The 16,698-nt window shown below is 42.8% G+C and overlaps 1 protein-coding gene and 1 long non-coding RNA gene across 7 annotated transcripts in view; one reads left to right on the top strand and one right to left on the bottom strand.

Annotated features, from left to right (window-relative positions):
• Positions 1 to 2,670: 2,670 nt before the first annotated feature.
• LOC118398009 (ATP-binding cassette sub-family F member 1-like) overlaps positions 2,671 to 16,698 on the bottom strand; it is a 31,772-nt gene continuing 17,744 nt past the window's right edge. For 2 of the 3 annotated variants that reach the window (XM_035792938.2, XM_052470096.1), the window contains one exon: positions 14,767 to 15,630. In XM_035792938.2, the coding sequence (XP_035648831.1) occupies positions 15,464 to 15,630 (167 nt within the window). In that variant the 3' untranslated portion in view covers positions 14,767 to 15,463. Of the gene's footprint in view, positions 4,110 to 14,766; positions 15,631 to 16,698 lie in introns of those variants that run through there. The other variant, XM_052470095.1, reaches the window with a different exon arrangement.
• Positions 5,311 to 14,826, top strand: LOC127909323 (uncharacterized). 4 transcript variants are annotated; one of them, XR_008070778.1, is made up of 4 exons: positions 5,311 to 10,849; positions 11,037 to 11,134; positions 11,590 to 11,656; positions 11,937 to 14,826. It is a non-coding gene; the product is annotated as an uncharacterized LOC127909323 (long non-coding RNA). The 4 variants fall into 4 exon arrangements; XR_008070779.1 differs by having other exon boundaries at positions 5,311 to 5,562; positions 10,747 to 10,849; positions 11,037 to 14,826; XR_008070777.1 differs by having other exon boundaries at positions 11,590 to 14,826.

The following is a 16,698-nucleotide window of genomic DNA, read 5'->3' as shown; positions in this document are numbered from 1 at the left end:
CAGGTGCATCCTGTTTCCATTGATCATCCTTGAGATGTTTCAACAACTTGATTGGAGTTCACCTGTGATCATTTCAATTGATTGGATATGATTTGGAAAGGCACCCACCTGTCTATGAGGTCCCACAGTTGACAGAGCAAAAACCAAGCCATGAGGCCGGGCCGGCCAAACTGAGCAATCGGAGGAGAAGGGCCTTGGTCAGGGAAGTGACTAAGAGACCGATGGTCACTCTGACAGAGTTCCTCTGTGGAGATAGAACTTTCCAGAAGGACAACCATCTCTGCAGCACTCCACCAATCAGGGATTAATAGTAGAGTGGACAGACAGGAGCCACTCCTCAGTAAAATGCACATGACTGCCCGCTTGGAGTTTGCCAAAAGGCACCTAATGACTCTCAGACCATGAAAAACAAGATTATCTGGTCTGATGAAACCAAGATTGAACTCTTTGGCCTGAATGCCAAGCATCACGTCTGGAGGAAACCTGGCACCATCCCTACGGTGAAGCATGGTGGTGGCAGCATCATGTTGTGGGTATGTTTTTCGGCGCAGGGACAAGGAGACTATTCAGGATCGAGGCAAAGATGAACGGCGCAAAGTACAGAGAGATCCTTAATGAAAACCTGCTCAGGACCTCAGACTGGGGTAAAGTTTCACCTTCCAACAGGACTACGATCCTAACCACACAACCAAGACAACGCAGGAGTGGCTTTTGGACAAGTCTCTGAATGTCCTTGAGTGGCCCAGCCAGAGCCCGTACTTAAACCTGATCGAACATCTCTGGAGAGACCTGAAAATAGCTGTGCAGCGACGCTCCCAACCATCCTGACAGAGCTTGAGAGGATCTGCAGAGAAGAATGGGAAAGACTCCCCAAATACAGGTGTGCCAATCTTGTAACACCGTACCCAAGAAGACTCTAGGCTGTAATCGCAGTCAAAGGTGCTTGAACAAAGTACAGAGTAAAGGGTCTGAATAGTTATGTAAATGTGATATTTTTTAAAATACATTTGCAAAAATTTCCCCAAAAATGTTTTTGCTTTGTCGTTATTGGGTGTTGATTGTGTGTAGATTGATGAAGAAAAACAATTTTTTTAGAATAAGGCTGTAACCGAACAAAATTTGGAAAATGTCAAGGGGTCTGAATGCTTTCCGAAGGCAATGTTTGTTTTCAATTTATGTAATGTGAAAACAATTCTATGAATGACTGAATCAACCGTGATGATTTCAGCAGGTGTTATCTACATTTTGCGTTGGATTTGTAACCGAAAGGTTGCAAGATCGAATCCCCGGGTTGACAAGGTGAAAATCTGTCGTTCTGCCCCTGAACAAGTCAGTTGACCCACTGTTCCTAGGCCGTTGATGAAAACCTTTCTGCATAAAGTAACATCTGGTTCAAGACCAACACTTTTTGTGATGTTTAAGATAACCAAAGTGGCACATTTATATTGTTATTCTACATTTTTATCCAGGAGAGTCAGAAACAGAAACTCAATCAGGCGATTGCCGTTGCTAGAGACCAGGTTAAGTCCAGCAGAATGCTGGAGCAGTACAAACATATCTATCCTACCCTGCCTTTCTAAAGTCTTCGAAAGCCAAGTTAACAGATCCCCGACCATTTCCAATCCCACCGTACCTTCTCCGCTATGCAATCTGGTTTCCGAGCTGGTCATGGGTGCACCTCAGCCACACTCAAGGTCCTAAACAATATCATAACCGCCATCGATAAAAGACAACTGTGCAGCCGTCTTCATTGACCTGGCCAAGGCTTTCGACTCACCGCAATGACCACATTCTTATCGGCAGACTCAACAGCCTTGGTTTCTCAAATGACTGCCTCGCCTGGTTCACCAACTACTTCACAGATACGAGTTCAGTGTGTCAAATCGGAGGGCCTGTTGTCCGGACCTCTTGTAGTCTCTATAGGGGTGCCACAGGGTTCAATTCTCGGGCCAACTATTTTCTCTGTATATATCAATGATGTTGCTCTTGCTTCTGGTGATTCTCTGATCCATCTTTACGCAGACGACACCATTCTGTATACATCTGGTCCTTCTTTGGACACTGTGTTAACAAACCTCCAAACAAGCTTCAATGCCATACAACACTCCTTCCGTGGCCTCCAACTGCTCTTAAATGCAAGTAAAACGAAATGCATGCTCTTCAACCGATCGCTGTGGACTTCTCAGGGGCGGACTATTCCAACTCCCATGACGCAGTTGGCTCAACCCCTCCATGACCCCTTAGTATAGGTGGTACAATACCATGCAGCCAGACGAGACTGAAGTGACTAAAGTCTAGAAGACCCACAAGACCTATTTGACATAGACTAGGGCATATCAGAGGAATCATGGTGAAATTATTTTTTTATTTAGGCTTTCTGGAAGTAGTAGAGCCCTATGCATAAAAGCACTGCCATTTCCTGGTTGCTAAAATTCTAATAGTTTGTCTAATTTCAGTTTGTGATTAAACAACTGCTGTGAAATATATTTTCCTTAACCAAAAATATTGTATTTTCAGCTGTTTGAACCTGGTGTACAAAAATGAATCTTAAGCACAGAAATATCGCACATAACAGAACTACCACTTCTTGGACTTGCTTTGAATGAGACAACAGATCTATACAACTTCTATGTGAATTTGATCAGGTAGCCCAAAATCACATATTGCAGATTTAAAACAAGAATGTGTTTTATTTGTTTGTTTTCATGGCAACATAGTTTTTTAAAATTGCTTTTGGGAGTGTGGGAGGATAGCAGTTGCAATTTTGATAAAGCATCACTGATTCATTCCAGCCTCTTCTCACAGGCTACAACTTAAAATCAAATTAATTTTCCTCACATGCTTCGCAGACAATAGGTAGACTAACAGTGACATGCTTACTTACGGGCCCCTTTGCAACAATGCAGAAAAATAACAAGGAATAACTGTAACAATAACTTTGCAATATCCACGGGGTACCAGTTCCGAGTCAATATGCAGAGGTACAAGGTAATTGAATATATTTTTTATTTAACCCTTAATTAGGCAAGTCAGTTAAGAACAAATGTTTATTTACAGTGACAGCCTACCCTGGAAAACCCCTAACCATGCTGGACCAATTGTGCATTGCCCTATGGGACTCCCAATCACAGCTAGTTGTAATACAGCTTGGAATCGAACCAGGGTCTGTAGTGACACCTCTAACACTGGGATGCAGTGCCTTAGACTGCTGTGCCACTCAGAGATATGTGTGTATTTATATATATTGGTAGAGGTAAAGTGACTAAGCAACAGGATGACTGATGAGTGAATTATCAGCTCATGTACAGAACATGCTACTTACCATATGGATCATTGATGAATCTGTCTAATCTGCTCAGTTGTACTCAGACAAGTTGTACAATAAAGACATTGTAATAAATAAAGACATTGCAAAATCCATTTAATTTCCTTTTTGTCTTTAGTAAATTCTATGATCATACAGGTGTCAACATGTTTATTCCCAGGTAATAAGAGCTTGGTTTCTACATGTGTGGATCCACTGGTAATGTATTGCCATTTCCTCTATAATAGAAATACTTCAGCATGTTGCTATTTCTGTCCCATTGTCATCTGGGTGAGACATGCCCACTTGTCCAGACAAATTCTGAATCCCAAATCACACCCTATCTTTTCAGATATACAGTTGTGTGGAGGGGGCCAAGGTGGCAAATTGGACTCAATAAAATGTATGCATCTCATAGGCCGATACTGCAGTACACCAGGGGTGTATTATCAATACTCTTAACGTGGCTTCCTCGCCACACCTTTCTTCAAATAAACTGATTTGGGAGAGACTTAAGCCATGATGCTTATTCAAATAAGTGGTGAACGATCAGGTGCGACAAGGAAACAAAGCCACTTTAGACTATCGAGATGCACTGAGCTAATGACATAGCCAGCTTCAGTGGTAGGTTATTTTGCATTACATTTCTCTTTCCTCCTGGGGTCTGTTCAAAATGGTACCCTATTCCCTACATAGTGCAGTACATTTGACCAGGGCCCATAGTGCTCTGGTGAGAAATGGTGCAGTACAGGGAATAGAGTGCCAATATAGCCCCGGTTCTGCAGTAGGTAGGTCACTCTTTGACCTAGTGTTCCCATAACCTGTTTGTAGTCCTCAAAGTCCCCGTCTATCTGGCTTACACCACTCCAGCAGACGTTTGGCATTGCGCATGGTGATCTTAGGCTTGTGTGCGGGGGTTTGGCCATGGAAACCCATTTCATTAAGCTCCCAACAAACATTCGTGCTGACGTTGCTTTCAGAGGCAGTTTGGAACTCTGTAGTGTGTTGCAACAGAGGACAGACAATATCTTCACGCTACAGCACTTGCCGGTCCCGTTCTGTGAGCTTGTGTGGCTTACCACTTCGAGGCTCAGCAGTTGTTTCTCCCAGACGTTTCCACTCAACTATAACAGCACTCACAGTTGACCTGGGCAGCTCTAGCTGAGCAGAAATTTGACTTACTGACTTGTTGGAAAGGTGGCATCCTATGACGGTGCCACGTTGAAAGTCACTGAGTTCTTCAGTACAGGCCATTCTACTGACAATGTTTGGGCGGGGTTGTGACAGGTAAAATAAAGTTATTCCGACGAACAAACTGGAGGCAAAACTAGTAATGAAATGTCAATGAATTGAAGAAAACGTTTTTTATTAGGTATTCAAATTCCTCGACGGCCACTCTTTCAGACAAAATACCTGAAAAAAAAGCACACAGAGTGAAAAACACATTTAAGATATTCACATATTTTCTTCGTGTTTTCATACACGCCTGCATCTTAATATAGCTTTCTGATTGTGGTTAAATTAAATAATTGCGCAGTCGTTTTTGTTCAAAAACTAGCAGTATTTCTTTCGACGTTACTCACCTCAGAACAAATCCAGAAATGAACTGGAAGGGGAGGGCCTTGGTAGTTATACCCTGTGACGTTTGACGTCATACGCGTCTTCCAGCATGCATTTTCTGGGTTTTTCATGGTAACAACATTGAGTTTTTGGTGACGCGCTGTTGTAGAACACCTTCATTAATTAAAGAGTGTTCTATCTGTGCCTTCATTGTTCATCAGGACAGAAAGATTATGCTGCACGTTTTGTACATTCTCTTTTCAATTTACCTCACATCCCAAGTCTATTGTTGCTTATTTAAACAAAGTTGAATGAGTATCAGTTCTAACTCACAAAATATAGTGCTTGCATTGAGTTATAATATCACATTTGGGAATAATTATGATTATAATATTTCTACAAAATGGCTGCGATGCAAATCGGGTAGCCTGCCACACCAGCGGATACAATCAAAACCTTGCGTTTAATTTAAAATAATACAATTCATAAATAACAAAAAATCATAAAATAAATTAATTGAAGTCCAAAAGGAGAGTCTTTGGCCATGCACAACAATAAATAATGTGCTACTTGTTCTTTCACCTGTAACCTTTCAACCCTCAGTTGTGAAAGGCAAAATGGCAGCGTCCATACCAGGCATTTGAATGATTTTATGCCGTGTCTATCCTTTACTTTTACTTACTTTTCGGCAGAATAAGGTATTTGACATTTATTTTCTATAGTGTGTCAGATAAGTGAAAGCTAGGACTTCCGCTGCACACATACGTTACACAGATTATCAGATCACGAAACAGTGACCGAGCTAACGTTACCGTCGGTTAATGAACACAGTGAAGTTACAGCTTTAGCTAGCAACATAGTGAACTACATACCAGTACCTGACTTTGTGTACTGCGTATGCATATTGCATCTTCACTGTACATCATCCAATGCAACCCCCGTAATATGTTTCACATAGAACCATAGTCTATGCAAATGTATCAGCGTCATTGTCTTGTGTACTGTACAGTACACTGTATTTGCACTTGATGACTTGACTGACAGTCACTCTATTTGTTTGGTTTCTAACTTCCAAAGAGGTTACCTGTCAGGCATTGGACCCAGGCTGTGTTTCCAAGTGTGAAGTCCAGCCTCTCTGTGCACTGCAGCCTAACCTGAAATCTCCAGTGATGCTGCTGTGGCAGTGGAGACTTTTTATTTTTTTTTTATTTCACCTTTATTTAACCAGGTAGGCAAGTTGAGAACAAGTTCTCATTTACAATTGCGACCTGGCCAAGATAAAGCAAAGCAGTTCGACAGATACAACGACACAGAGTTACACATGTAGTAAAACAAACATACAGTCAATAATACAGTATAAACAAGTCTATATACAATGTGAGCAAATTAGGTGAGAAGGGAGGTAAAGGCAAAAAAGGCCATGGTGGCAAAGTAAATACAATATAGCAAGTAAAACACTGGAATGGTAGTTTTGCAATGGAAGAATGTGCAAAGTAGAAATAAAAATAATGGGGTGCAAAGGAGCAAAATAAATAAATAAATGAAATACAGTTGGGAAAGAGGTAGTTGTTTGGGCTAAATTATAGGTGGGCTATGTACAGGTGCAGTAATCTGTAAGATGCTCTGACAGTTGGTGCTTAATGCTAGTGAGGGAGATAAGTGTTTCCAGTTTCAGAGATTTTTGTAGTTCGTTCCAGTCATTGGCAGCAGAGAACTGGAAGGAGAGGCGGCCAAAGAAAGAATTGGTTTTGGGGGTGACGAGAGATATACCTGCTGGAGCGTGTGCTACAGGTGGGAGATGCTATGGTGACCAGCGAGCTGAGATAAGGGGGGACTTTGCCTAGCAGGGTCTTGTAGATGACATGGAGCCAGTGGGTTTGGCGACGAGTATGAAGCGAGGGCCAGCCAACGAGAGCGTACAGGTCGCAATGGTGGGTAGTATATGGGGCTTTGGTGACAAAACGGATTGCACTGTGATAGACTGCATCCAATTTGTTGAGTAGGGTATTGGAGGCTATTTTGTAAATGACATCGCCAAAGTCGAGGATTGGTAGGATGGTCAGTTTTACAAGGGTATGTTTGAGAGCATGAGTGAAGGATGCTTTGTTGTGAAATAGGAAGCCAATTCTAGATTTAACTTTGGATTGGAGATGTTTGATATGGGTCTGGAAGGAGAGTTTACAGTCTAACCAGACACCTAAGTATTTGTAGTTGTCCACGTATTCTAAGTCAGAGCCGTCCAGAGTAGTGATGTTGGACAGGCGGGTAGGTGCAGGTAGCGATGGGTTGAAGAGCATGCATTTAGTTTTACTTGTATTTAAGAGCAATTGGAGGCCACGGAAGGAGAGTTATATGGCATTGAAGCTTGCCTGGAGGGTTGTTAACACAGTGTCCAAAGAAGGGCCGGAAGTATACAGAATGGTGTCGTCTGCGTAGAGGTGGATCAGGGACTCACCAGCAGCAAGAGCGACCTCATTGATGTATACAGAGAAGAGAGTCGGTCCAAGAATTGAACCCCCATAGAGACTGCCAGAGGTCCGGACAGCAGACCCTCCGATTTGACACACTGAACTCTATCAGAGAAGTATTTGGTGAACCAGGCGAGGCAATCATTTGAGAAACCAAGGCTGTCGAGTCTGCCGATGAGGACGTGGTGGTTGACAGAGTCGAAAGCCTTGGCCAGATCAATGAATACGGCTGCACAGTAATGTTTCTTATCGATGGCGGTTAAGATATCGTTTAGGACCTTGAGCGTGGGTGAGGTGCACCCATGACCAGCTCTGAAACCAGATTGCATAGCAGAGAAGGTATGGTGAGATTCGAAATGGTCGGTAATCTGTTTGTTGACTTGGCTTTCGAAGACCTTAGAAAGGCATGGTAGGATAGATATAGGTCTGTAGCAGTTTGGGTCAAGAGTGTCCCCCCCTTTGAAGAGGGGGATGACCGCAGCTGCTTTCCAATCTTTGGGAATCTCAGACGACACGAAAGAGAGGTTGAACAGGCTAGTAATAGGGGTGGCAACAATTTCGGCAGATAATTTAAGAAAGAAAGGGTCCAGATTGTCTAGCCCGGCTGATTTGTAGGGGTCCAGATTTTTCAGCTCTTTCAGAACATCAGCTGAATGGATTTGGGAGAAGGAGAAATGGGGAAGGCTTGGGCGAGTTGCTGTTGGGGGTGCAGTGCTGTTGACCGGGGTAGGAGAAGCCAGGTGGAAAGCATGGCCAGCCGTAGAAAAATGCTTATTGAAATTCTCAATTATGGTGGATTTATCAGTGGTGACAGTGTTTCCTATCTTCAGTGCAGTGGGCAGCTGGGAGGAGGTGTTCTTATTCTCCATGGACTTTACAGTGTCCCAGAACTTTTTGAGTTAGTGTTGCAGGAAGCAAATTTCTGCTTGAAAAAGCTAGCCTTGGCTTTTCTAACTGCCTGTGTATAACGGTTTCTAGCTTCCCTGAACAGCTGCATATCACGGGGGCTGTTCGATGCTAATGCAGAACGCCATAGGATGTTTTTGTGTTGGTTAAGGGCAGTCAGGTCTGGGGAGAACCAAGGGCTATATCTGTTCCTGGTTCTAAATTTCTTGAAAGGGGCATGTTTATTTAAGATGGTTAGGAAGGCATTTAAAAAAAATATCCAGGCATCCTCTACTGACGGGATGAGATCAATATCCTTCCAGGATACCCCGGCCAGGTCGATTAGAAAGGCCTGCTCGCTGAAGTGTTTCAGGGAGCGTTTTACATTGATGAGTGGAGGTCGTTTGACCGCTGACCCATTACGGATGCAGGCAATGAGGCAGTGATCGCTGAGATCTTGGTTGAAGACAGCAGAGGTGTATTTAGAGGGGAAGTTGGTTAGGATGATATCTATGAGGGTGCCCGTGTTTAAGGCTTTGGGGGGGTACCTGGTAGGTTCATTGATAATTTGAGTGAGATTGAGGGCATCAAGTTTAGATTGTAGGATGGCTGGGGTGTTAAGCATGTTCCAGTTTAGGTCGCCTAGCAGCACGAGCTCTGAAGATAGATGGGGGGCAATCAGTTCACATATGGTGTCCAGAGCACAGCTGGGGGCAGAGGGTGGTCTATAGCAGGTGGCAACGGTGAGAGACTTGTTTTTAGAGAGGTGGATTTTTAAAAGTAGAAGTTCAAATTGTTTGGGTACAGACCTGGATAGTAGGACAGAACTCTGCAGGCTATCTTTGCAGTAGATTGCAACACCGCCCCCTTTGGCAGTTCTATCTTGTCTGAAAATGTTGTAATTTGGAATTATAATTTCAGAATTTTTGGTGGTCTTCCTAAGCCAGGATTCAGACACAGCTAGATCATCCGGGTTGGCAGAGTGTGCTAAAGCAGTGAATAGAACAAACTTAGGGATGAGGCTTCTAATGTTAACATGCATGAAACCAAGGCTATTACGGTTACAGAAGTCATCAAAAGAGAGCGCCTGGGGAATAGGAGTGGAGCTAGGTACTGCAAGGCCTGGATTCACCTCTACATCGCCAGAGGAACATAGGAGGAGAAGAATAAGGGTACGGCTAAAAGCAATAAGAATTGGTCGTCTAGAACGTCTGGAACAGAGAGTAAAAGGAGGTTTCTGGGGGCGATAAAATAGCATCAAGGTATAATGTACAGACAAAGGTATGGTAGGATGTGAACACAGTGGAGGTAAACCTAGGTATTGAGTGATGAAGAGAGAGATATTGTCTCTAGAAACATCATTGAAACCAGGAGATGTCATTGCATGTGTGGGTGGTGGAACTAATAAATTGGATAAGGTATAGTGAGCAGGACTAGAGGCTCTACAGTGAAATAAGCCAATAAACACTAACCAGAACAGCAATGGACAAGACATATTGGCATTAAGGAGAGGCATCCTTAGTCGAGTGATCAAAAGAGTCCAGTGAGTGGAGTGGTTGGTTTGGGGGTCACGGCGATTTAGACAGCTAGCCAGGACATCGGTAGCAAGCTAGCATAGGATGGAGGTCTGTTGTTAGCCACCTCTTGCGTTCCGTCAGTAGATTAGTGGGGTTCCGTGTGGTAGAGGGGATTAGTCCAAATCACACAACAACAAAAATAAAATAAAAACAATATATATAGTTAGAGGCCCAAGAAGAAACAGAATAATAATAAAAATAAATAAATTGTCAGATTGTCTATTCTGAGAGCAGCCGGTAAGACAGCTAACGGTTAGCAGGCCGCAGATGGGCGTTCAGGTAACGTCGCGACGGAGGAGCCAGCCGGATCTCCTTCGGGTAGATAACGTCGGCAGTCCAGTTGTGAAGGCCCGGTGGGGCTCCGCGTAGGCAGTAAAACGGGTCCGGATAGGTGACTGCAGCCCAGGAGTGATTGACGGAGCTCAGGAGTGATTGACGGAGCTGGCTAGCTCCGGAGTAATTGATGTTTGCTCCGGAATCGACGAGAGCAGATAGACACACGGATAGCAGCTAGCTAGCTGTGAGATCTGGGAATGAATGTCCAGAGAGCAGTTGAAATCCAAGGACATGGAGAGAAAAATTGGTCCGGTATGTTCCGAGCCGCGCTGCGCCGTACAAAACTGGCGATAGATTTTCGAGCTAAAGGATAGCTGATGACCAAAAACCGTGGTTAGCTGAATACTAACGATTTGCCAGTAAAGAAGCTAACTAGCTTCTGAACTAGCTTCTGATTAGCTTCTAGCTAGCTCATGGCTAGCTTCTGGTTAGTTTCTGGCTAGCTTCTTGGAGTTTCTGGCTAGCTTCTTGGAGGATTGCAGATTTGAGGTAAATAATACTTATTTATACATATAAATTGGTGAGACGGGTTGCAGGAGAGTGTTTTGAAGATGAGTTGATGGAAAATAAAAATAAAATGTATGTGAAAAAAAGTTGTAAATATATATATATACAGGACACGACAAGACGAGGACAAAAGACGTCTGAACTGCTATGCCATCTCGGGCAGCACTTTAACTGTTACAAGGACAGACCATGGGGCTACCTGGAGAGCGAAGGTATGGAGATTAGAGATTGTATGTATTTTCTATGTACTCTGCTGTTTAAGGGATGGTTCCTCGGACCCAGACTAAGCCTACTCCCTGTTCCTGCACTAGAAAGCATGCTCAGTGGAGTGTAATTAATTACTGTTAATCCATCCATATGTGATCATTGACTTTGTCTGTCTACCTCTCCTATCTCTAGAGTACATAGAGCACTATGGAACCAGTCCAGTGTGGTCTAACTACAGGAGGAACCAGAAAGGAGGGATTCCCCCTCAGAAGACATGCAATACCTGCATTGTAGGTGTAACAGCTGTGGTTCTGTAACCTTGCCTGAGACCTGGAGACTTGTGGTAGCTCTCCAAGCTATTGTCTAGGCTTTTTTGGAGAGTGCACAGATATTCAGAGGAGGTCGACCATGATGCTGTCTGCTCTGTGTTAGGCTATGTAACTCCATATTATTATTATATTCTCCACCAAACAGTCACGAGTTCGTACTGTTAGGTGACCTAAACTGGGATATGCTTAACACTCCGGCCGTCCTACAATCTAAGCTTGATGCCCTCAATCTCACACAAATGATCAAGGAACCTACCAGGTACAACCCCAAATCTGTAAACATGGGCACCCTCATAGATATCATCCTGACCAACCTGCCCTCTAAATACACCTCTGCTGTCTTCAACCAGGATCTCAGTGATCACAAGCTATTCAATGTTATGTTTGGTAAGCAATGGACCATTGTCTTTCTGCAGAATGTGAAGCTGCTGCAAAATTTTAAACGCCCATATACAGGCGTTGTGTATGACCCCACGCGGACAGGTAAGATGGTTTCTATTTATGTAATGTGAATACAATTCTATGAATTCATCTGAATCAACCATGCTGAATTCAGCAAGTGTTATCTAAATGCTTGCTGGTTTCATCGAAATAAGTTGTCTTTGATTAAATGAATTTACACACTTGACACAGCCAAGAATCTGAGACTGCCAATAGGTGTTTTAGTGATAAACCTTTCTGCATAAAGTAACATCTGTTTTTTTGTGAGGTTTGAGGTAACCAAAGTGGCACATTTATATTGTTATTCTACATTTTTATCCAGGAGAGTCAGAAACAGAAAAATTAACTCATTCAGGCAATTGGCACTGCAAGAGACCATGGTAAGTTCAGCCTCTGTGACTAAGGAGCAGAATGCTACAGCAGTACAGTAATGAAGAATTACATTTTTTTGTGACCAGTGCAGCGGTTCAACAATGCCACCAAAAGAGAAACTGCAGTTCCCTACAGTACATAAATATTGTCCATATTTCCAGGGCTGCTACCCTTCTAGGTTCCTCATGTGGACTTTTCAGAGGAGGACTATTCCAACTCCCACTACGCAGTTGGCTGGTCATTTATGAACATTTGAACATCTTGGCCACGTTCTGTTATAGTCTCCACCCGGCACAGCCAGAAGAGGACTGGCCACCCCACATAGCCTGGTTCCTCTCTAGGTTTCTTCCTAGGTTTTGGCCTTTCTAGGGAGTTTTTCCTCATGTGGACTTTTCAGAGGAGGACTATTCCAACTCCCACTACGCAGTTGGCTGGTCATTTATGAACATTTGAACATCTTGGCCACGTTCTGTTATAGTCTCCACCCGGCACAGCCAGAAGAGGACTGGCCACCCCACATAGCCTGGTTCCTCTCTAGGTTTCTTCCTAGGTTTTGGCCTTTCTAGGGAGTTTTTCCTAGCCACCATGCTTCTACACCTGCATTGCTTGCTGTTTGGGGTTTTAGGCTGGGTTTCTGTACAACACTTTGAGATATTAGCTGATGTACGAAGGGCTATATAAATAAAATTTGATTTGATTTGGCTCGGCCCCTCCTCCCCCCACCATGACCCCTTGGTACAGGTGGTACCACACCATACAGCCAGACGAGACTGAAGTGGCTCAAGTCAAGAAGACCAACAAGGCGCATTTGACATAGGCCCTAGTCTATCAGAGGAATCATGGTAAAATTATTTTTTGTGATATAATTTGGGCTTTCTGGAAGTAGTAGAGCAAGTTTTAAAGATGCACTATGCAGAAATCACTCCACCATTTCCTGGTTGCTAAAATTCTAATAGTTTGCCTAATTTCAGTTTGTGACAAAACAAGCAAGTATAGTGTAAAGAATCATTACACCATCTAAACCGCAGTGTGAAATATTTTCCATAACCAAAAATATTGTATTTTCAGATGGTGTACAAAAACAAGACGATAAAAGTAAACTTAAGCATAGAAATAGTGCTCAGAACATATTACTGCTTCTTGGACTTGCTTTCAATGAGTGACAGATCTACAACTCATATTTTCTGTTAATTTGTTCAGGTCGCACTAAAAGTTATAGAATATTGTTTATGGCAATATTGCTTTTGGGAGAGTTTTGCTAAAACATGTCACAGATCACTGATTCATGCCAGACACTTTTCACGGGCTACAACTAAAAATCTAATTGTATTTGTCACATACTTTGTAAACAACCAGTGTAGACTAACAGTGAAATGCTTACATCTACTTTGTGCATGACACAAGTCATTTTTCCAATAATTGTTTACAGACAGATTGTATCACAATTCCAGTGGGTCAGAAGTTTACATACGCTAAGTTGACTGTGCCTTTGAACAGCTTGGAAAATTCCAACAAATTATGTCATGGCTTTAGAAGCTTCTGATAGGCTAATTTACATAATTTGAGTCAATTGGAGGTGTACCTGTAGATGTATTTCAAGGCCTACCTTCAAACTCAGTGCCTCTGCTTGACATCATGTGGAAATCAGCCAAGACCTCTGAAAAAAAATGTAACCCCCCACAAGTCTGGCTCATCCTTGGAAGCAATTTCCAAACCACGTTCATGTGTACAAACAATAGTACACAAGTATCATGGGACCACACAGCCATCATACCGCTCAGGAAGGACACGCGTTCTGTCTCCTTGAGATGAACGTACTTTGGTGCGAAAAGTACCAGACTACAGTTTGCAACTGTACATGGGGACAAAGATCATACTTTTTGGAGAAATGTCCTCTGGTCTAATGAAACAAAAATAACTGTTTAGCCATAATGACCATCATGTTTGGAGGAAAAAGGGGGAGGCTTGCAAGACGAAGAACACCATCCCAACCGTGAAGCACGGGGGTGGCAGCATCATGTTTGGGGGTGCTTTGCTGCAGGAGGGACTGGCGCAATTTACAAAATAGATGGCATCATGAGGGAGAAATGATGTGGAAATATTGAAGCAACATCAAGACGTCAGTCAGGAAATGGGTATTCCAAATGGACAATGACCCCAGGCATACTTCCAAAGTTGTGGCTAAATGGCTTAAGGACAACAGTCACGGTGTTGGAGGGCCATCACAAAGCCCTGACCTCAATCCTATGGAAAATTTGTGGGCAGAACTGAAAAAGTGTGTGTGAGCAAGGAGGCCTACAAATCTGACTCAGTTACACCAGCTCTGTCAGGAGGAATGGGCCAAAATTCACCCACCTTATTGTGGGAAGCTTGTGGAAGGCTACCTGAAATGTTTGACCCAAGTCAAACAATTTAAAGGCAATGCTACCAACTACTAATTGAGTGAGTGTATGTAAACTCTGACCCACTGGGAATGTGATGAAAGAAATAAAAGCTGAAATCACTATTATTGACATTTCACATTAAAGTGGTGATCCTAACTTAAGACTTAAGACAGGGAATTTTTCTAGTATTAAATGTCAGGAATTGTGAAGATTAGTTTAAATGTATTTGGCTAAGGTGTATGGAAACTTCCTACTTCTACTGTGTGTAGAGGTAAAGTGACTACAACAGGATGACTGATAAGTGAATAATCAGCTCATGTACATGAGAAATCTGTCTAATCTGTTCTACATCTATGCTCAATGTTTAATATTTAGAGACAAGTTGTACAATAGACATTAAGATGCAAAATCCATTTATTTAATTGCCTTTTTGTCTGTAGTAAATACTTAATCATACAGGTGTCAACATGTTTATTCCCAGGTAATAAGAGCTTGGTTTCTACATGTGTGGATCCACTGGTAATGTATTGCCATTTCCTCTATAATAGAAATACTTCAGCATGTTGCTATTTCTGTCCCATTGTCATCTGGGTGAGACATGCCCACTTGTCCAGACAAATTCTGAATCCCAAATCACACCCTATCTTTTCAGATATACAGTTGTGTGGAGGGGGCCAAGGTGGCAAATTGGACTCAATAAAATGTATGCATCTCATAGGCCGATACTGCAGTACACCAGGGGTGTATTATCAATACTCTTAACGTGGCTTCCTCGCCACACCTTTCTTCAAATAAACTGATTTGGGAGAGACTTAAGCCATGATGCTTATTCAAATAAGTGGTGAACGATCAGGTGCGACAAGGAAACAAAGCCACTTTAGACTATCGAGATGCACTGAGCTAATGACATAGCCAGCTTCAGTGGTAGGTTATTTTGCATTACATTTCTCTTTCCTCCTGGGGTCTGTTCAAAATGGTACCCTATTCCCTACATAGTGCAATACATTTGACCAGGGCCCATAGTGCTCTGGTGAGAAATGGTGCAGTACAGGGAATAGAGTGCCAATAGAGCCCCGGTTCTGCAGTAGGTAGGTCACTCTTTGACCTTGTGGACCAGGGTCTCCCCCAGTGACTCCAGGACCTCCCGTTTGTAGTCCTCGAAGTCCCCGTCTATCTGGTTGACAGATCGATCCTCCACCACCCACAGCTGACAGGCTGTCTCAGTGATCAGCCGGGCATCGTGGCTCACGATGATCACAGCTATGGAGGGACAACAGCAAGGAATGAACATGTTACATATGAGAAACACTGTCAGAAGAGTACCAAAAGGCACTATCAGCAGCATGCTAATTATGTTTGATGTTGAGACTTTTTATTTACGCCACCACCACTGTTCCCAGCTCCCCTGGGAATGCCCCGCAGGAGAAATATCAGCACGAGCTTGAACTTAACTAAAAGGGGAAAACTAGTTAACACTTCCCTCTACTGTGAGAATTGTGATCAAATCAACATACCGAAACAAAATGAACAATGCAATAGATTTTATTGTAGGCAGAGCACATTGCAGTCGGATTCTATTGCATTGACAGGCACAATTCAGGCCCATACTTTACACAAATCGGTGTGCCATAACCAATCAGACCTCCGTATCCCTATATGCAAATAGACCATCGCCATATGGATCTGTGCCATTTACTTTGAACTGGACTGTGTTTACAGCATGAGTGGTCGAGAGTAGATGTGCTTGTTTTGAGCTCAACGGAAGAGCTGCATGTAGCCAGGTGTGTATATTTGTTCATATTCTTTGCTAGTTTGAGTTATTAGCCCAGTTATAGCTAATTTCTAGTCAACAATGGGGCAGTGGTTGCTTCCTACAAGAGCACAAAAGTGTGCATTTCTAGCCATCTTTGAAAAGCAAGTTAGGTAAAGAGCAGTGTTGCATTTTGAGACGGGCTTGAATAAGATAAGTAGTCAATCGGCAGATTGTAGCATAATTTGTCTGATTCTCTGTAATAATAGCATGGTAATAATGAATTTTACACTGAACAGAAATATAAACACAACCTGTTTCATGAGCTGAAATAAAAGATACCAGAAGTGTTCCATACGCACAAAAAGCTTATTCATCTCATTTTGGGCACAAATTTGTTTACATCCCTGTTAGTGAGCATCTCTCATTTAGCCAAGATAATCCACACTTGTCAGGTGGATGGATTATCAAGAAGCGGATTATTAAACAGCAGTATCATTACACAGGTGCACCTTGTGCTGGGAACAATAAAACACCACTAAAATATGCAGTTTTGTCTCACAACACAATGCCACAGA

This window comes from Oncorhynchus keta, chromosome 19, assembly GCF_023373465.1.
Source record: "Oncorhynchus keta strain PuntledgeMale-10-30-2019 chromosome 19, Oket_V2, whole genome shotgun sequence".
NCBI classification, from domain to species: Eukaryota; Metazoa; Chordata; class Actinopteri; order Salmoniformes; family Salmonidae; genus Oncorhynchus; species Oncorhynchus keta.
Note: the sequence above shows the minus strand (reverse complement) of the source record. Positions and strands in the feature narration are given on the sequence as shown.